At 40.4% G+C, this 22,752-nt stretch overlaps 1 protein-coding gene across 2 annotated transcripts in view; it reads right to left on the minus strand.

Annotated features, from left to right (window-relative positions):
* Positions 1-22,752, minus strand: part of FAM3C (FAM3 metabolism regulating signaling molecule C) — a 48,277-nt gene that overhangs the window by 14,640 nt on the left and 10,885 nt on the right. For both annotated transcript variants that reach the window (XM_042468757.1, XM_042468756.1), the window contains one exon: positions 3,382-3,441. In XM_042468757.1, the coding sequence (XP_042324691.1) occupies positions 3,382-3,394 (13 nt within the window). In that variant the 5' untranslated portion in view covers positions 3,395-3,441. Of the gene's footprint in view, positions 1-3,381; positions 3,442-22,752 lie in introns of those variants that run through there.

The following is a 22,752-nucleotide window of genomic DNA, read 5'->3' on the forward strand; positions in this document are numbered from 1 at the left end:
TAATATCTTCAACTCTATTTTACCTATATTTTATTAATTATACTTTTTCTAACACTAGCATATGCTACTAGTTTATTAATTACAGTTGCACATTGCTATCTTTTTACTATAGCTAATACCCAAATGACACAAGGGAATCTCTCTTGCCTTAGCATTCTATCTTATGTGTGTCTACTCAGAAGCAAGTCTTACTGTCCTCAACAAAACATGTTCTAAGATCTGTGCAGATTTGAAGTGTAAAAAATCTGAGTTAGTCCTGGAAACACAACATATGGGTTAAAAAGTTACCAGAGCCAGGACAAAAGTTAGGGTATCTTTTTTACTAAGGGGCGGAATAGATGGGCAGGAAAAGGTGGGTGAAACCTGCATTTTCCAGAAGTGATTTGAAACACTGCTGTCCACACTGGCTGCTCCCAAGGTAGCCCACATGGCGTGGCGTCAAGTTGCACCACTGAATAATATTTTTGGTTGGCTCCTCATCATGCATGTGCACCGTCACACAAACACATAGTTGGTGATTGCCTGTTGCCTTGATGCCATTCCATTTGATGATGGCCCTTTGATCGGCCACACAGTTGCACCTGCAATCCTCCACCGGTACAGGGCATCGGAGCATTGGTTTGCCCAGTAAAACACAGGCAAAGCACAGTCATGGAGACCCCCCTACATGCCCTGCTTCATCTCGTGCCCCCTCTTGGACTGTCTGCTTTGTGTACTTATCACAGTTTCACTTGTTTGCATTGCCACCTGGCTCCATCCTTTTAAAATATGCACCTGCACCAGTGCATTTATACACATCTTTAGGGTTAGGGTGAGGATCTGCTTCTTTAGAACCACTCTAGCATCAGGGCAGGTTATAAGCAAGGTCAAAGGTGCACATTTTCTGGACTAAGTCAGAATATCCCAGGTTCTTTTTGCTCTGGGTTTTAGCTTCAGAGCATGGCTTCAACCTGGTTTCTGCCTGCTTTGGAGGCATGCATCATCTAAATGCTCCACCTTCTAAGCAGTTTAAAACTGCTTTATTTGGCCCATCTGTTTCACCCCTTACTCCTTTTCATATTTCCAACCCTGCATTTTCAAAAGCACTTTTCTATCATCGGGACTAATTTATTTGTTTTGGGAGAAATTAACAGGAGTCCAACAAGGTTTTGTAAAGCTCAAAGAATTCCTGTAGAAGCTATAAGCAGCAAGCGGGCAATAGATTCCCACCTACCCCTGAGAAAACCAGAGGTAGGCTCATGGGCATTTAGATGCATTTTGTAATAACACAAGCCTTTTTCTTGCTACACAGTAAATGTCATGGTTGCAGTTCACACCCAGCATGCTTGGATATTATTAAATCTGAAAACTGTTGATAGCCCCTAAAGTAATCTGCATCAGCAGAGAAAGCTCTATACACACACACAAAGCTGCAGAAACAAATCAATTCCTGCTGCTCTTATTACAACCCTGTAAGCCACTGCTAATGTTTCTGAGGGAAAATACAGAGAAAAGAAGCTCTAATTTTATTTTTTTTAAAAACATTAGGGATTTCTGATTATTATTATGAACTGAACTTCAAAAAGGGGGAGTGCAGCAACATTTACTGCCCCACCCAGCTAGTAAAGGGATGAGGAACCTTTGGCCCCCAGATGTTTTTGGATGTATATAGGCAGTACAGACAAAGATGTAAAGTTCCCTACATCTTTGTTAGTATCTTGATATGATTTCCACCACTTACAAATCTCAGAGTTCCAGTCATGGCTGGCTGGTGTCATAGTGATTCACAGGAGAAAAATGTTGCATGGGTAGTTTTAAGGCCTTCTTCAGGAGTCCACTTAGCCTGCATCCACTGTGCCAAAATTATCCAGTTTGATACCACTTTAACTGCCATGGCTCAAGACTATGGAATTCTCAGAATTGTAGTTTGCTGTGATAGCAGAGCTTTCTGACAGAGAAAGCTAAATGTCTCACAAAATTACAATCCCCAAAATTTCACAGCACTGGGTTATGCCAGTTAAAGTGGTGTCAAACAAGATTATTTCTGCAGTGCAGCTGCAGCCCTAGGATCAGAATTGTAGAAATTGCTGAGACAGAAACTCCAAAACAATTTACAGTCTATTTTGCCGGCCTAAGTTATTAAGCATTGTAACACTATGACAAAAGAAACAGCACAGGACTGGATCCAAAAAGTTGTTTATGTGAAGGAAAGGCACTTCAAGTCATTAAAGAGGGAGTTCCCTCATTTTCATCCATTTTCACCCTACCCCAGCTCCCAATGGCACCCTGTATTGCTTCCCCCAATAACTAGGCTCTACTTTTGGGGGGAGATGCCAGGAGCTACAGCAGGAAGCAGACAGTGGGAAACCCTGTTCAACAAACTATTTACGATTTTACAATCTAACCCATCTCCTGAAATCTAAGCCACTTTATTGCTTTTCTAATGAAAATTGCTCTTTCTATCTACACAACCACTAACAGTATTTACCAATTAAGCACAAGCATACTGCAATACATTTTATAGCATTCTCACTTTCCCGTCATAATCCATTTATAATTGAAATTTCGAAAAGGAACAGGGCAGAAGTTAAACTACCCCACTAGACAATTTTAAATGATTTTGAAATGGGTTTATTCTTTATTGATTCATTTAATACTATTACATGCTATTAATGTAAGTGGAGTTCTGATGTGATAAATCTTTACTGAAATGAGGATTTAATATGTGAACACTGAAGCAGAATTTGGGAACTTACTCACAAGTACTTTAGTAAGAGCAATATAACCTCCCAGAGAATTCCATATTTGGAGCACATCTTCAGTATTGCCAAGACCATTCTTCCATTTCAACAATTTACACAATATATATCAGCAAGATTTTTTTACAATATATTAATTGCAATAGTAACCATGGTTTTTTAAAAGCAAAATCATTTTAGTTTCATTCCTTACATCTACCTCTAGTTTAGTGATTTTCTTCCATTCTGGCTTTAGGTTGCTGCTAAGCTTCTCCTATGCACACACATTAGCAATGTGCCTTTCCCAACAAAATGTGTGTTTACTATTTTTGTGAACCATTTTTGAACTGCATGAAGGAATAAGATTTAATTTGGGAGGGAAGGATCCTTTTGGCTAAAAATAGCGAAGAAAACACAGGTTGCCATTTCACGGCACAAAATGTTTCATGCCAGAGAGCTTTTCTGTCTCTTTTTTAACACCGGAAATACCAATAATTGAGATATTCATTTGCTAATACAGGTGGAGAGGAAAGACAAGTTCAACTGAAGTGTAAATTTTAGAAATGGCCATTATTCATAGGTATAGAAGCCTATTAGTAACAACCTGCTGTTAGTAAAATAACCCACTTCACAAGCCACAACTTACTGTTGTTGTTATGCTTACCTGCTATTCTCATGTTTACTCTTCCTTCTGTTATTGATACAATTGCATTTAACCATCTACCTAGAAGAATAGAGGAAGAAAGATTCAGATACAACAGAATAAGCACCTAATCCATACCACTATGAATTCATTCTCCAAGCAATGGTCCTGAAGACACAATCCCAAACCAAAACATAATTAATCAAGCCATGAACTCTTCCATGTATTGTCTACATAGGTTTTACTGGTAATCATACCACCCCACCATAATTTTTGATGCACATATTTTATTGCATAAAAATAATTTATTACCTATGCTACAAAACAGGATTCAATATCCAGTACATATGACACCAAATTCTGCTATTTGGAAGTCAATATATTTATCTGTTTTCTTTTCTGTCCCAGTGGAAACAAGAATATGCACCATGGTTTTTCCATCATTTGTATATACTAGTTCCAAACAAATGTTTAATGTATGGATTAAAATTAAGCATTAAAAAACAGCACAGACCAGTTGGTACTCTTCTGTTTACACTCAGTGAAAATTTTGTACAAGAAGCAAAACAACAAGACTCATAATAATGCCTGAGCCATGAAAATACAGAGAAGTGAACCAGTTCTTTTACACACTCCATATGCACAGAAAATGGCTTTGAAAACTTAAAAATGTTTTGAAAGCACCTTCTGATAAGGCAGAGGGATTTATTTTTTTAAAAACAGGATCAGCATCCCACAGAGTGTCTGCAAGACTTTGATCATTCCTAAAAAAAAAGCTTGTTTGGGTTCCAGCTTTAATTATTTTGCCACTTTTCTACACTTTCAAAGCAGAATATAGTTGCTGAATTAACCCACACAGCAATACATGGGTGCAGCACTGGTGAATATTCCCTAAGCTGAGATGCACACAATTAAAAGCTCCAATTCCACATGCATCTCACTTACTCACTACCTTGTTACTAGCTATTACTAGATGCTAGTGCTTCCCACTAAATTAACATTTAATACGAAACAGTGTTGTGGAAGGAAGAGATAGTAGTAAGCATTCTTTTCCTTCATCAGAATGTAGGGCACTGGGCTCCATGCCAGTACTCCAGCACAGCTGGATTAGCACTAATTCAAATGTGTTTTGGAAAAGATAGTTTTAGAGCTCTTCCGAATTCTCCAAACTGAAACACAGCTTATCTCCAAAGATACAGACCCCTCATTCTCTTGTATGTTTATGGACATAAATATGAAGGCATGTTGGGTACTCTGCAGATATCCTTGGAGATACGAGACCTGGCTCAACAGGACCTGCTACCTGTAACTCAGCCTCAGGCAAAACACTTTCTTCCAAATCCACTGTTTTCTACACACAGATTTAGTCTTCAGCATCTACACACAGCAGCAGAAAACAAATTTCTGAATAACTGTCACATAAGCACACCCCACAAAGAAACACCCCAAGATCTTCCCAGTACAAGTATACCTCATTCAGTGGCATCACTATCTTTGGTGACACCCAGTGCAAAGACCTGACAGTGGGAGGTGTGGAGGGCTGCCCCTTCCCATCCTACTAACTGCATTCCCCTATCCAGCTGCCAGCTCTCCTTCCCTCAGCTGGCCTCCTCCCTGCTGGTTACCCTCTCCCCTTGCCTCCCCTCTTCTCTCCAGTCACTGCATTGCCCAGGGCAATCAAGCCTGCTATTCTGTTGCAGGGCTGCTGGGGTGGAAAGCCTGCAACAGAGCATCTGGGAAAGACATGTTCTTGTCCCCATGCTGCACTGTTGCAGGGCTTTCTCCATGGAGCCCTACAACGGAGCAGGAAAAAAGCCCTGCAATGGAGTGGCACAGGGGCAGCACACATGTCCTTCCCAGTCACTTCATCGTAAGGCACCCTTCCTGGGGAGAAAGCCCTGTGATACTGCAGCAGGGGGAGAGCGAACACACACCTCCTAGCTGCTCTGTCACAGGGCTTCTTCTCTAGAAGCCCAACGATGGAACATCAGCCCTGGCTGCCCTGGGTGGCCCACCAGGCAATGCAGCAGCTGGGGAAGGGAAGGGAGAAAAGGGGAGAGAGAGAACTGGCAGGGGGGATACACCCCCGTACCCACTAGTGACACCACTGACCTCATTTAACAAAGCCTCTGACAAAGAAGCTCTGTTTTACAAACTCTTTTTATGGTTCTGCTTTTTCTGCTTGTCTTCTGTCTAGATGGAAGGGCTTTTTAAAAGCAACATCACTACTGGATCATAAAAGAAGGCTGGAGAAACAGAGAATTTCTGTATAAATTTGCAAGAGCATGTCTACAGTAAGCAATGCAACAAATGCGGCGAGGATTCTACGCTAGTAAATACTACCGTTACCATGTGTGTGTGTCCACCTATAAAAGGCAAAATAAACAGCAACTGGCTTCATAATCTATTACTGAGTATTTGTGAACAGCACAACAGAGAGAAAAGAAGAAAGCACATAAGCTCCGTACATAAACTACCTCCACCATATGAAAGAATAGATGTATGAATATGGAAACCATAAGAAAAGTGAATGCTAGTGAAACTATAAAAAAAATCCCAGGATGCAGTTGGAAGAAGCTTTCAAGTCCTCTCTAGAAACAAAATGTAAACAAAAATGTTTTTGTTTTGTTCTACAAGGAATACATGATCTACAGTCACCCCTCCTAACTCGCGGATCTGAGATCCATGACATCAAATATCAGTGGAGGGGCAACCAGCGCTATTTCCAATGGCGTGCATGCATTGGCTGCATGCATGGGGGCGTCCCCCACATGCACAGAGGCACCTATGAGCCTTGAATATCCACAAGCCTCCGTTTTCACCAGGGTGTGTGTGTCCAGAATGGATCACTCACAAAAACGGAGGACCAACTGTAGTTGTTTAATTTCGCATGCCCATATTGTTAGTTTGAATGCAAACCTTGCTTAAACTTGTTAAACTGCTCTTTCTATGTGTGTCTCTGAAACTTATTTAAAGGCTGAATTACCATTCACAGAAGCAATACCAAGAGAGAGGACTCACCCTTTCCTGTGGCCAGAAAAAAGGTGCTCTTGAAAGTCCCTTTAGGGTCACAAAAACAGTGCATATGGCCTCTTTGTCTACAAGTTTAGATTGTAAGCCTGAGGGCAGGGAACCGTCCAATTAAAAAGATTGTATGTACAGCGCTGTGTAAATTTACAGCGCTTTATAAATAAAGGTTAATAATAATAATAATAATAATAATAATAATAATAATAATAATAATAAGTTTCCCATATTATCATAATTTACTTGTATGCATTTACATTTTCATTAAGTGGGGACGGAAGAATCACTAACCCTTCCACCTCTTGTTGAACTTTTATCCTCCTTGACTATCACCTTACTACTGCCTGGACCTGATGCAAGACAGAACCTATTACTATCTAGAGGTCTATAGGTTCTGCAACCCTAACCTAGATCTCACCCTTCCCCCTCTGGAGTGACAGCAGCGGGTCTGCAATAATTGTCTAGAGTCTTGATTTAAGTATAGACCACTACCAATAGAAGCTAGAATGGTGGGAACATGTTTCAACATTTACTTGCTGAAGTGGAGCTCATAGCAGACCCTGCCTTTCAGGATCTTTTCATCACCTGCTCTGCTTTTAAGGCCATCATGTTGAAATCTGTTTGCACTGTGGACTACTTTGAGAGCTGATGGCTAAAAGGCAGCATATAAGTATTATAAAAGTAACCGACAACAGAGCCCAGCACCTAAGAGTTTTAAAACATCTGTAGTGCAGCCTATTGCTGGATTTTTCTTGTCACCAAAATTAGAGAAGTTCCTTTTTTTGGATAGCAACTCCCAGAATCTAGGCAGGCTGCCTAGGGGATTCTGGCAGCTGTAATCCCAAAGGTAACATCCCCAGTCTCCAAGTATAACTATTGGCAAGTGAAATTTAACTGGAATTGGAAGTGAACGGTTGTCATTACAAAATTTCACACAAAATTAAAGAAATCATATGCATCAGATTTTCTCCATGCTAGAGGCCAAGGATCTGCTGTTTTCAACAGAGCTTCGGGGAAAAAGGTTTTGCTACAGACTGAACTCGACTTCAGCATCTAGAGTTTTTCAACACAACAGCAAACCATGTTTCAGGAAAAGTGGTACTACCCTTCCTATCCCAGCTAGTAGAATTCCCTAAAAATGCTTTCGTATTGTGCTCTTGTTGGGTGAAAGGCAGTACAATAGCTTTTTAATACAAGAAATATAAAAGCAGCTGCCAACTGAGAACCACAGCATTTTCAAGTTTTAAAACTGCCATAAATCACTAGTTCTTCATCCATTAAAAAAAAACCAGCCAAAGAATACCACTCAGCTACCATTTAATGCACTTTCAAAAACTGAATGTGGAAGATGGATCTCCACCCAATTAATTGGGTTTTTGACATAGCAGATATTACATTATAGAAATAATAATTAAATAGACACCATACATATAGATAATAGAGAGATAATTTATAAATGGCTTGATAATGTACATACTTGACTGAACTTGATCTACTGTTGAATTATATTGTTAATTTTTTGCCACTGAGCAGTAGACTGCTCTGTCAAAAAGAAAAGAGAAATGGGGGGAATGCTAGCTTCTTGCTAAATGAACAAATCATCTTTTTAAAGCCTTACTAAGTCACAGTAATACTGTGTAAATGCTAGAACACATTAAAAAAACCAAAAACATTCCTCTGATATATATAGCTCTTGTGGCTGTATGGGATGAGACTGAGCTGAGGCTTTTCCTGTACTTATTCTGTGATGAGAGTGGAGAATTTTAGTCTGTCCAATATTCTGGCATACAGCTCTCATTGCTGTTGTTAACTCCTCTCAAGTTGGCCCTGACTCATGGCAACCCTATGGATAAGACATCCCCAAGACCCTCTGACCTCCACTGCTTTGCTTAGGTGCTGCAAATTCAGCCCTGTGGCCTCTGTGATTGAATCTATCCATCTGGAATGCAGTCTTCCTCTCTTTCTACTATTCTGTTTCTTTTACCACTACTGTATTGTCTTTTCTAATGAGTCATGCCTTCACATTATGTGGCCAAAGTAAGACAATCTCAATCTGATCATCTAGGCTTCCAAGAAGATTTCAGGCTTGAATGTCTTCATATGGTTCTTCATTCCATGGGTCATTCATGTTTTTTCAGCTCTTTTATCTAACTCTCCTGTGTATTGCATCCAATATCTTTTTACTTCTTCCTGGTCTTGTAATATGTTCTTTTTCTTGTCATAGGGCACCCTGGTCCTTGATTTGACCTTCACTTTGAATTCCTGAATGTTATGGAAGATGTGTCTTGTTCTTCCTTTTTTGTTTTCTTCTTTTTCTTTGCATTGTTCATTATAGTAGTTCCTGTCCTTGTGAACCAATCATTGTATGTGTGCATTCATAGTCCTGGTTTTAATCCTATCCCTTTTTTCTTTAGCTTCATCTCTTATCCAAGTGTTTCATCTGTTATCCATTGTTTCTTCCCTTTCTTTTTGGCCACCAATAGTGTCATGATATCAGAAACAGCCAACAGTTTTCATAAGCCTCACACAACATGACCAATGGGCTTAACTTGCTTATCTGGAGATCCAGGAGTTCCCCATCCCTGTTTTATCTTAAATTTATCTTAAATTTAATCTGAATGACTGCTTCTAGCTAGGCAGTATAATATTCTGAGTAAAGGGTAAATAGCCCTGGTGTCCCAGAAAACACTCCATCAGCCTGAGAAATGTGATATATGGACTGGTAGTTCCACAACAGTCCGTCAGTCATGTGGACCAGCACCAGCACAAAGGGGCAGCACCCTTTCCTCACTCTTTCCCCCCAAATCCATATTTCTTGGGCCACTAGATGTGGATAAACCATTTCTGTGAAAAAGCCAGTGGAAGAGCAAACTAGGAACAAATGGACTACATGCAACCACAACCAACTTATTCACTTCTGTGAAAATGTGCTCCACCTTTCCCACTGAGATTTCTCAGCCTTAGAAACACCCAAATTCCTTGTAACAGCTGACAAAACAGTTTCTCCTCTTTCTTTTGAGACAGGTTTCCTAAAAGAATGTTCCCACACGAGCAATGCTCTTTCATCTGTTAAAAGAACATACATTTCATAGATAAAATGCACTAGAAGGAGGGAAGAAATCTGCCTTTCATCCACTTTTTCACTTGATTAAATATACAGTTTGCCTTTGCTATTTTTTAACATCAATAAAAGCACAATGCTACTTCAAAATGGTTTATCAGAGCAAATACATTATGGATTTATGTTTTATTTCATACCAATACACAGTTCCAGCAAAAATACTGATTTGTACAGAGAATAAACTAACCACAAAGTCTAAAATGAAATGAGCCAGCCTTTTAGCAAAAATATATATATATATATATATAAACACATCTCTCTGTGTTTTTCTAAGTAATAGGAATGTTCTCTTTTTTAAAAAACTGAAAAAGACAAATAAAAATTAAATATATTAATTACTCTTCTGTATCTTCAGTGCGTTCCTGAATGCAACTCTGAGCCTGAAGCTCTGGTTTCAGCAGTGGCTAAGAGTACATTTCAACAATTAAAGCTTGTAAACTAGCTGTATTCATTCTTTGAGACATCAGATCTAGCCACGGTGACACACATTTTAGTTATATCTCAGCTGGATTACTGTCATGTGCTCTAGGTGGGACTGCCTTAGAAAAGTATTTGGAAACTTTGGCGCATTACAGAGCGCCCAAAAATGGCGCTCTGCCAGTGCTGCTGGTTGCGGTATCCGGGAACCGCAGCGGACAAACTGCGCAATTCCTGGACGCAACAAAAAGAAGTTGCAAAAAGCGGCTTCTTTTTGGGTCCCGGAAGTGGCGCCGCAAGTTGGTAGTCACGCACTCGCGGCGTCACTTCCGCCGCGCGACGTGCGGACGCTAGGCATCCGCAACGTCAAGATGGCGGTGCCCGTGTAGAATGGGCGCCGCCATTTTGTATGCACTCTGTGCGTGCTAGGGTTAGGGGCGTCCGGAATATACAAGACCAGTAGCTACATACCAAAATCACAAAAGCAGGTGGGAGAAGGTGGGTCAAAACCAATTAATAGTGCAGAGAAAAGCGTTTGGGCAACATACCGATTTTAAAAAAACAACACATATATACTTTCCTCTAATGAAAAACACAGCAAGGATATAAATATTTCTAGGGAGTACGTCTGGCATTATTGTTTGGCCAAATGTCATCCAGTGAACTTCAGGACTTTGTAGAGCAGTGGTTCCCAACCTTTCTAATGCCGTGACCCCTTAATACAGTTCCTCATGTTGTGGTGACCCAAACCCATGAAATTATTTTCACTGCTACTTAATAACTGTAATTAAATAGGTGCTTTTCAATGGTCTTAGGCGACCGCCATGAAAGGGTCATTTGACCCGCAAAGGGGTCCCGACCCACAGGTTGGGAACCACTGTTGTAGAGACTTCAGTCAATGGGGCAGGGCAGGAAGCAGGATCTCTAGTAATTATCACAGTGGACAGTGGACAGAGCTTAAAATATATGTTGGCATTTATTTATGTGGATCTGGGCCCTGCAGTCTAATAGTAACTACATGGGATTCTCAAATGCTATCATTAATGACCCTTGTTTATACAGCAGTTCAATATACTATCTTCTGACCAGGAAACAAAAGTTAAGTCTTTTAGCTAACTATCCAACAGGCTAGACTGCAGCATTAGAGACTTATACACCAGGGTGGAGCATGCTGATTCAGTAGAACAACAACATGATTTCTGCAAAATACTGGGGATTAGAGGATAGGAAAACAAAACAAAACAGGAAAATGCTGTGCTAGTGAAATCAATTCATAATGTTCTTAGTGAATCATGAGAGCATGAGATGCATGTTCATCGAAGCATCAGGAAATCGAGGGCTTGTCTACATTATATCTATGGATTCTTTATCCACAGATTCAATTATCCATGGCTTGAAAATATTCAGGAAAAATATATGAATACCAAAAAGCAAACCTTGATTTTGCCATTTTATTGTGTATTTAATGGGACTTAAGTGTCCACAAATTTTGGTATCCACTGTGTGTGTGTGTGTGTGTGTGTGTGTGTGTCCTGAAACCAAACCTCAATGGATTCCAAGGGCTGGATGTGTCAAGCCTGCTAAGGCAGGAGCCAGGAGTGTGTCTTACTACTGCCAAGAGTGCAATTGGGAATAAGGGTTCAGCCTGAATGTGATTCCGACTCCCATATCAGGAAAGAGGATTTTAAAGAGACACGTAATTTGAACAGTGAAGAGCCAGTAAAGGGAAGTCTCAGATTCACCTTATTCTGTAGAATTGTAATTTATGAATAAAGCTAGAGATTAATAGGATTTATAATCCCACTGAATAAACTTTAGTGGAAGGCGCGTGTGTAAAGAATTAGAACACAGTGGAAGTGTAACTGAAGTATTTGAATGAACTTTGAACTGAAACAAAGACAATTTGTAACCAGTGAAATAGACACTTTGTAACCATAAGCTTTGCGAGCAAACTACCAAAAGAGATGCCATCATAAGTTCTTTCTGTAAATAAAATTTATTTACTTTTTGGTCACAAAGGAGTGGCCCTAAGTGATTTATGTTTAACACCAAACACACTATGAAAAATAGTAAAAACACTTAATAATAAAGAGACTTAAGTCAGTGGGAGGACCATGGGTTAGAGAGATAGTTCTGGGGTAAAAGGAGCCTCAAACAATTTGTCATAAGACAGAAGAATCCTGTGTAACCCTGTGGTAGTCACATGATTTGGACTCAGTGTGGTGGGATCTGAGAGACCCAGTGTGAGGGGCTCTAACATGACAGATCTAAGAAATCCGGTCATGTCACAGGCCCCAAACCCCAAATCAGACCTGGACCTGATTTGAGGTTCCACTCCTTCCCCGGCATTAAAAAGACTTACCTTTTGCTCTGGATTTTCCAGAAAACCTGGAGCAACACATGGCAATGACGGCTGGTTCCCTTCCCATGTGGTCCCTGCAAACATCCTTGCCATCGGAGGTCAGAACGAGGGGCTCAGTTTTGATAACATGGCTGGGTACCTTGTTCTGACCTCAGAGCAACTTGTGCCTTCAGTGGCAGCAGCTGGCTGGCTAGCAGGGACCAACAGCTGCCCATCCTTTGCCAAAAACCCATAGGAGGTAAAGGGGATTCGGCAGGGGGGAATTTGGGGCCAGAATACTCTGGGGCCAGCTCCAAGTATTCTGGCAAGTGCAGATGAGCCCTGAGTTAGCTAATTCTGCCTTACAGCCAATGAACTGGGCACCTGACTTCTAGTAAACTGAACCATTATAATAAACTTACAACTCCTCCTCTATAGTAAGGAAATATTCATTTAAAATAAATATAAATGCAGGTGCATCCAAGTTAAGGAAAACGTAAGAGCAAAGTAATACAGTGCGCCCGCACTATGTGCAGATGCATTTTACGTGGCTTCCAGCTTATGCAGAAGCCACGCGGGGAGAAAAACAATGGCACGGACACTGTGCCACCACATGCATGTATCCCATTATCTCCTATGGGGCTCGAGCTTAGGCGGATTTTCCCTTATGTGGGAGGATCCAGAACGGGTCCCACGTGTAAACACAGGGCCCATTGTATTTAATCATTAACTCTGAAAAGCCTTCATTTAGCAGCCCCACATACAATGTGTTTCAGCAATCTATTATGGAGCATATCAGGCATGAAAAATTGTGGCTTGCCTATCTCTGTTCAGATAGAATCACAGCTGGTGAGCACCGTATAAGTGACTATGAACGAATAAATAAATTATGTTGTGGTGGAAACATCTGTAGAGTTGCGGTGATAGAAATATGCTTCAGCTGGATCAATGGACAAATTCCAACCTTCCTCCATTTTCTATCTTCTTTCATATAATGTCTCATCACACCAGATCTCTAAAGGCAATAGGCAGGATAGGAAGCACGGTCTTTTATACTTATCCTAGAGAGCAGATAGCCTCATATAGAAGAAGACCATCCTTAAAATGTAAGCTGACATTTCTTAAATAGGAAAAATATCATTATTTCACATCAGATTACTGGTGGCAGATGCTTTCATGATCTAGGAAATCTACGCTGGTGCTTCCTAAGCTATCTGGTTTGATGGACCACCAAAATTCACACTCTCTCACACACACACACACAGTGTTCTAGGGACTAGTACCATATTTGAGCCCTTTGGCCACAAGAAAGAACTGTTTCTTTCTTTCCTGGAAATTTTCCAGGGATCAGCAGCTAATGGCTTGTGGACTGGCACTGGTTCACAGACTACTACTTTGAGTAGCACTACACTACAGGAATAAAACCGAGAGCAATTTTCTCTACTTGTCCTATGCTTCAATTCCCCATTCTCACTCCCTTATTCATGTCAACCACACTTTGCTTTATTGTGCGCAAACTATAATTTGCCAGCTTCAAGTAAAATGGAAAGTTGGGATTTGCAAGAAATACAAACAAAATTGGAATGTATCAAGGGTATACACAATCTTAAAATGAATTTGAGTGTACTTTAACATCTTTACAGGATTTCTGGACTTTTTTCTAACTACAGTGTAAGATAGTCTTGGAGATAAGAGTCACAGTTGTGATGTCTATTCAACCCCTGCTAAATGCCTGTTTGGTTCTATGTCTAACATGTGAAAGGAACATTTAATTACATTGGATATTTCTCTCTATATGAGAAAAGAAGCTGAAATCAGAACAACAGGCAAAATATAAGAACACAGTGAAAACAAAGTAAAGCCTGGTTCACTGCATTTGGGGGGAAATACAGTTTTAGAAAAGCAACCATCATACTTTAAATGTATTCCCCATTGTATGAGAGACATGCATGCTGAAGACCAAGCACTACAATTCATCAAAATACTTAGCATTGGAGGTATAGCAATTACATCATACAACTTGGCCTCTCCCATAGGAAAACAAGTAGCTTAACTGAAAGTGCAGGTGGAAGGAAGTACGCAGGCACCCTGCACAGATTGAGAGAAGGAAACACAAATTAATGGATTGATCAAAACAAGGATTAGCATCCAAGCATTCCCAGCCCATCTGGGAGTTAACACCTAAATGCTACATCTATTTTCTCAATTAAGACAAGTGAGAAACAGCTGAATCTTTCTGATGTAGGGAAGCTTCAAATTTCTTCACTTGCTCACAAACCCAAATCCCAATGCAGTGTGACCCTGTAACAAACAATGGTTTATTGTAACAGTGGTTGAATATGACCATTGGTTAAGCTATTTTACTTGCAGTCTGATGCGCAGCTATCTGAATAGACAGATTGGTTACAACTACAGCTCTGGCTCCAGAGGCTATGCATCATGGAAATATTAATGAAGCTCTGAATTCTGAATACTAATATTGAAAATGAAAGCAGGCATCCATCTCTACCGAATGCCCATTATACACATTTGAAAGCTCAAACTGTTGTTGGATTGGTATGAGCCACAGTTTGGGCACAATGCCTGAACTAAACTATGATCTCAAAAGAAACAACTCATACAATTTTCATTAGGCAAGGTTTAACACCAGAATTTTTGACACCTGAAGTCGTAAATTAGGAGTGGGGAACTTTTGACCTTCCTGATTTTTAGACTATGGCTCCTACAGTCCCTTGAAGCTGGCTGTGCCTGGGGCAGCTTATTGGGGTATAGGGCAAAACATTTGGAGAGTCAAAGGTTCCCCATTATGTAATAGAGTCAGCTCCCTTCATTGTGTGTGCTCACTTCATAGCTATATCTATTAATTTATTATTATAGGTATCAGACTGTATGGGGCAGCTCATTCATACTTTTAAGGAAAGAGAGGGATAGGGTATGTCATGGCTGGGACACTATGGAGTCAAAATGCTAGTTAATCCTGCCCATAGGCAATTCTGCTTATACAAAAAGACCCAATGGTCCAGTGATTCATTTCACCCTGCAGTATTCAGCAGACTGACCCACAGCTCTTAACTGAACAAAGTGGCCATTGCTTTTTTGGTAGTCCCCTTTCCCATTCACAAATAACTGTTGTTCTTAAAACATTAGCATGCAGCTCTACTGCCTTCTGATTTAATTTCCTATTAGTTACTGAGGGTCTGAAATGAGAAATTAAACTGAAAAGAAGAATTAAATAGGATTAGGCAATATGTAGAAGAGAAAAGGTTCCAGTTTATAATTAGACATGTGTGGGAAGATCCCAGGATTCAGAACACAGACTAGACCATATGAATTGCTTAAGAATCAGAGACAGAATTAAATTAAGCAGATGGCCAGTTCATGCAATCTCCTCCCTCCTTTTGTTGAAGGGGAAGAAGTATGTAAGACAGGCTTCTTACACACAGAGGCCTCCAAGATGGCTTACGTATACCTACTGATGCACATTTATCATTGACAAAAGGGGAAGAACATGCAAGTCATAACCTGGAGAAAGGCAGGGTATAGAATGAATCAACAGACAAATAAGTAATCTAACTTCCGTGTTTTCTGCTCAATGCATTGCCATTTTAAAGATAATATGCAGATAGGGAAGCATGTCAACATGATACTCTACTGGATAATATCACAGATTCCACTGAATACCAAACTAAACTCCTAACAGAGAGGTTAGACCAGTGGTTCCCAATCTTTTATTCTAGTCTAGATGTTTTGGACTTCAGCTCCCAGAATCCCTGAATGTCACCCAAGCTGGCTGGGGCTTCTGGGAAAAGAAGTCCAAAACACTTGGAGGACCAATGTTTGGGAACCACTGGGTTAGACCATTACATGGTTAAGACACTCATTTCTCCCCTCTGCTAGCAAGTCCATTTATCAAACATGCTCCAGTAGGGAATCAAGGAACCTATTATTATTATTACATAATCCCTGTAGCATCACTGTCCTGTTCTTACACTATTCCAGCAACATCTGACTGAGATAGAAGATATGAAAGCAAGAGCCTCATTCTTAAAGTAAGGAAATGATGATGGGACATCTCTATTTTCTCCATCAGATTTTTAAAATCACAGCTTTGTCTGCTTGCTTATATGCTACACTATATATGAGGTCATTTGAATTTTCAAGAGATCCAAGTAGCCACTGGGTAGAGAAAGTGTCTTCTGCAGACTGGCAAAGGGTCATTGTACACTGCACAATGATAACACCATGAATCCACTTGAACTGCCATGCTTTCATCATAGGAGACAGTTAGAATTCCTTTCTAGGGAGCTCTAATGCCTCACCAAACACAGGATGCAGCCATGGTTGTTAAACTGGGATCATAGAACTGTAATTGTGTTGTGTGAAAGGGTACCAAGTTACATATTACTGCTACTTGGAGCTGGTTCATCACTTTATGTCTGCAATACTCAATACCTGTATGTCATACAAGTCATTCTATTGAGAGCCATTGCTCTAGATAGCCCTAAGACAGGGAACTACCATTGATTATTTGTAAGACTGAAGATGTTCCCCCACATCTGTAAGTAATGACTGAAGCACCTAAGCAGAAATCTGATCATTTACAAATTGCCTACGTTCCTTCTATTACACTTGTATTTCCCCCTTTCCTCCAAGGAGTTCAAGACAGCATATGTGGTTCGCCCTGGGCCCACTTTATTGCCACAGCAACCTTCTGCGTGAGAGACAATAACTGGTTTCATGTCTCTGGAGAGGATATGAACCCAGGTCTCCATAATTTTAATCCATCGTTTTACGTCTCAGCCCTGTTTGGAGCAACAGTGAGCTAAAACCAACAGTCAGCTAGTTTTGCTTGACAGAACACTCTCTTAAAACTGGACAAACTGGCTCTGCCTACTAAACCAGAATATTGTTAAGAAATTCTAGGAAGATGTTATCTTGGTCTGGAACACATCACAATGTGCACTACTTTTTCTGAAAGCAAACACTGAAGTGCAAAGCTCTTTTTGGTGGAAAAATATTTTGCAGGCCTAACAAGCATTAACAGATGCTTGGGGCAGGGTGATTTTAGACCATATGGCATTTGACTGAAAAAGAATGCACATTCATCCCAATCTTCCAGAAACAATTATTATTCCCTTTGGCATGGTTTCAGGGTGGTGGGGGCAAACAACTGCCTTGATGGGGTATGTCCAGGGTCAGAGGATAGGCCTATCTACCAAATTTCACTATCTGCCACTAACTGCACTACTCCAAAACTTGGGAACCAACCTTTTTAAAAGCCCTTGTTAAGAACAGTTTTTATAGTTTGATCCTAGCCTCAGGTGGGATACAGACTGCCCCTTTGAGGCGGCCTGCACTCGCCCCTTTCCCCAACGGATCGGGGCCTGCCACAGCGGCATCCCTGGAGGCCCCGATCTGCCGTTTTTCCAGGCCTCAGGGAAGCGGCAAAATGCTGCTTCCCCATGGCCTGGAAAGGGGTGTCTGTGGTGCTTCATGCCCCAAGGACACCCCAACAGCAGCGGGGAGACAGAGAAAGGGGCCACTCGGCCCCTTTCTCTTCAGTATTGCTGGTGCGGCTGTGTAAAGGCTGCGCTAGCGATACACGTGCGAAAGGAGCTCTGTTTTGGAGCTCCTTTCGGCAGCTGCCGAAAGAGCGCCAGGACATAACGGCCGTGCCGTGCCATTTGGACACGATGCGACCATTATGTCAAAATGGCGGTGTCCGTGTGTACAGGGTGCCACCATTTTGACGCCCCCATCACGTGCTAGGGGTGAGGCTGGTATGGACGCTGCATCCTCAGCCAACCCTGAGCACGTGACGGGGGCACTGCACACACCGGTATGTACAGCGCCTCAGTTTACTAAAAAGTCTCACTGAGTTTAACAAAATTTGCATGTGTCATGGCTCAAGTGCTAGACTTCGTAGCTACAGTGCTGGACTTCATAGCTCTGGGAGACCAGGTCTGAATCCCCATTCATCCATGGAACCCCACTGGGTGACCTTGGGGAAATCACCTTCTTTCAGCCTAAGAAGATGTGAAAGGTAGATTACTCGTCAGATCTTGCAAAGAAAATCCCATGATAGATTCACCTTAGGGTCCCCATAAATCTGAAATGGTTGCAAGACACTTGGCAACAAAGATCTACAAGTACACATGTCTAAAACTTCACCTGTAGACTTTATTTTCAATTGCAATTCACTTACATTGCATCTTTACTCTAGTGACCTCAAAGCAGTGGGCATGGCTCTTTTCCTTCCCACTTTTGCCTCTTAACAGCCTTGTGAGTTAAGTCAAGTCATGCTAAGAAAAAGATATAGAGAGACTGGCCAGAGGTCATCAACTGTTTTATGGCTCAATGGCCAGAGCTTAGAAAAGATTCATTTTGCACCCTCAGCTCCCAGAATCTGCAAATGAGCATGGCCAGCCTAAAATATGATATAACCACGTCACCACAAAGGTTCTTTTTGATGCTGTTAATGGAGGTCAAACTATAGCAAAACTAGTTTTTTTAAAAAAAATCAAATGTAAATTCTGGTATAGTTTATTTGCCCAGTCTACAGGAGCATGCTTCAAAATGTGGTCTTTAGAGCTACTTGGAGTGAGGGCCATATGGAATGTACTATTTGAATCTGCTTAATACGAACTTCCCCAAACACTGTTAGCTCTGAGATGAAAAATCGTTCACTAAATCTGTAAGGAAACATCTTACACACAGTAGGTAACAATTATACACAACAGGTGTACAACTACTGAAAAATACCACCCAGTAGTAACCATTCTTATTTAATAATAAGCAACAGTCACAACCAAGCCAACACTGTAAAACACATTTGTTCCCTTTAAATACATAAAAGGGAAGGAGCTATGTCAAACTCCTGCAACTTTTAACGTTAAGAGGATTTGCCATCTACTTTTTACCTTGATGTAAGCTTTAAAAAAAATCTCTTCCCCAGCACCGAGAAATTATCAAGGAAGGAAACTTAATTCCACTGTAATATACAATGGAAGATCTAACATTTGGGAGACAAATTTTTGGAAAAGTGGGGGAAGGAAGGGGGGATAGGAATTAGAAATAACCCCCTCCCCACAAGAGTAGTAAACTTTAATACTTCACCTCTCTAATTCTACACTGCTGAAATGAAAAAAGGTTAAATCAGTGCCAAATGCCCTCTGCCATGGCTGCCTTTTAGTTGGACTGAAGATAACAGTAGCTTCTTGTGTGCACCATGAATAGAAATTGGTTAGGAACAAGGCTGTAGCATACAAAGTTTGATGGAAACAAAGAAAAGGAAAGTGAGGAAATGGACTGCAGATTAACAGAGTTGCCTGCCAAATGTGAAAGAAGAAAAAGAATGGGAAGAAGGTAAGAGGAAAGTTAATTATTCATCACATTTATATTTTATTGTTTGAAATTTATATTTTGTGAATATAGCCCAGAGGAAACTTCACCTCAAAAGACAAGATACAAATATTTTAAATACAGGCAACTCATACCTGGGATCAAACACTGACAGGAACAGAGACTGTGGTCAGGAAATCAGAAGAAGATTAAGAATGGGGAGAGCAGCCATGAATGAATTAGAAAGGATCCTAAAATGCAAAGACATATAACTGAGCACAAAAGTTAGAATCATACAAGCCATTGTATTCCCTATTACCATGTATGGAAATGAGAGCTGGGCAGTTAAGAAAGCACATAAGAAGAAAATCAATTTATTTGAGATGTGGTGCTGGAGAAGAGTGCTAAGGATTCCATGGACAGCCAAAAAGACAAACAAATGGGTCCTAGAACAGATCAAGCCTGAACTCTTCCTGGAAGCCAAGATGACAAAATTTAGGCTGTCGTACTTTGGACCTATCATGAGAAGGGAAGACTCATTAGAAAAAACAATAATGCTGGGAAAAGTGGAGGGAAGTAGAAGGAGAGGAAGGCCACATGTTTTAGATGGATGGACTCCATTAAGGAGGTCATGGGTATGAATTTCCAGCAACTAAGCAGAACAGTGGCAGATAGGGGTTGTGAAAATGTCTCATCCACCGGATCACCATGGGTCGAGATCAACTTGGAAGCGGTTAACAACAACAAATACCTCAGTTAATAAAGCTTCTGGAAGAAAGCTCCTTTTTACAAAGTCTTTTTAATGCCTGCCCAGCCTACCCTTTTCCTCATCCTCTATCTAGTTGAAAGGTTTTTAGCTTCCAGTGTCAACTGGCAACAGTTATGCCTACAGTAAACAATGTAATGAACCTTAAGGTGGTGGGAAATGTGAGATTTTACTTTAACTAAACCTACTGCCTGTAACAGGCAAAGTAAACAGTAACTTGCTCCAGAATCCCTTACTGACTACGCATAAAATGCAAAAGGGAGACAACAGAGACTGTACTGTTATTGGGTCTTTTGCACCATGCTTCAGTTGGGAGAACTCAAGCTTAAAGAAGAGAGAAAGAGAGAGATCTCACAAGCCCAAAGTATGTCCTCCTGAAGCAAAATCTCCAATCTAACTTCACTATAAATGTTGTGCAACAAGCCTCCATGTTAAGCCAATTTATTCAAAAGTAAGCTCCACTGTATGCCTACTTACTAGGTATTGCTGCATGTATCAAAATGCAACATTAACTAGCTATATTAAGAAAGAAAGAAAGAAAGAAAGAAAGAAAGAAAGAAAGAAAGAAATCTATGGCTTAGGTTCAACAACAGGGCATCTATTTAGTCAGGGCAGATTTATAACATTCCTTCATGATTCTTTCTTTGTTGACTTCAAGTTGAGCCAGCATCATGAGTGAAACTCACACACAACTTCAAATGACTAAAATCATTTTTGAAGTGCATTAGGTGAAGAATATCGAAATCCTTAACAAATAAACTGTTCTGAATAGCATGTGGCAGATTGTTTTTAACTAGCATATGATACAATTTTTATATGATTAGTTGTTTTTTTATGCATGTCATCTAGTCACCACTAGTGACAAAACACACTTTGGGTGATCATGTAGTGACGAAGAGCCTTGGATTTGCAGGACATTCCTCTCTAAAAATAATCTTAACAAAAACACACAGTGGGCATGTTCACTTCATTACCAGCTGAACTCACTGATATATTCCTACCAAAACTAACCTGTACTTTATCCTTTTTGTAAAACACAGATCAAGGCTAAGTATGGTCTGCCTTTGGAAGGACGCCTTATCTTCAAACTAAACAACATGAAGTGAGTTTCTGTTCACAGTAGACACTACACCCATTTCAAGAGAAAACAGTCTGAAAATTGCTTTTTTTTCATAGTTTATGTCAGGGATACAAAAAAAGTGCACTATGTTTTTACTTTGTGAGTAGAAAATGCATTTTACTCATGGTCAGTAACTACCAATGCCACATATTTATAGGCACACTCCAGCATTAAAATATCATCTTTGTATTAGACCTTTATTACTGGATTCTTATAGTTTTTATGGGTGCAGGATTAAATGCACACAGAGGGCAAATTTGTTCCTTTTATAGAATCTCATAAACATCTGCAGGTGTACGAGAATATTCTAGCTTCCCTGACAAGTTGTATTATTATGCTATATTCATTTCTCAGATTCAAAGGTGCTTTGGTGAAGTTATCTCACAGAAGGCTATAATCATCCTAGGAGCAAAAACTAGTTTAATTACAACTGTCACACTGAAGACACAAGTAAGGTATACTTTAACTTTCTTAAAGATGGAGAGAAATGCTTACCAGAAGCTTATTATGAGCTTCAGTGGAAATATAAAACACTTATCAAAAGAAAAGAGTTGCACTGAAAGAGAAATTTAATCTATTGGTCTCTGTCCGAAGAAGGAAGATTGGTAAAATATTTTGGCAGAACATAACAGGCTCTTTCTAATGGATTTAATTCCCCCATATGTCATATCTCTGCAGGTAAGTGGGTAAGATATTTTTTGGTGTCCTTCAAGATCTCAGTAAGGGCCCGACCAGACAGGCCAAAATAAAGCTGCTTTGGGTCACTTTGGAAGTATGCTGTTTAAATGATGCATGCATCCTAAGAAGCCACAAGCTGCGCCAAAGCCATGCTCCAATCCTAAGGACTGGAGTGCAGCTTAGGTGCAGCTTGTGACCTCTTAGGATGCATGCATCATTTAAACAGCACACCTTCAAAGTGACCCAAAGCAGCTTTATTTTGGCCCGTCTGGTTGGGCCCTCAGTCTTCAATTCACACTATTCAACTGTCTCCCGATGGTCTGGTGTAGGAGCCTGTAACTCCTGGAGAAATTATTGACATAAAATCTAAAACTTGGCAAAGCCCATGATCCTGATTCTATACCACCTGATCTGTTAAAGTTTCAGCCCTACTATCAAGCATCTCTACTTTTCACTCTCTTTACTTTCATTAACCAATCTAGTAAGGTTCTGAGCATTCAGAGTAATTATAGTGCCTATTTCTATGCAAGGTGACAGGACCAAACCAGCATGAAAAATGATGTTCTGTTATGAGCAGAGAG

Source organism: Sceloporus undulatus, chromosome 5, assembly GCF_019175285.1.
Source record: "Sceloporus undulatus isolate JIND9_A2432 ecotype Alabama chromosome 5, SceUnd_v1.1, whole genome shotgun sequence".
Lineage (NCBI taxonomy): Eukaryota > Metazoa > Chordata > Lepidosauria > Squamata > Phrynosomatidae > Sceloporus > Sceloporus undulatus.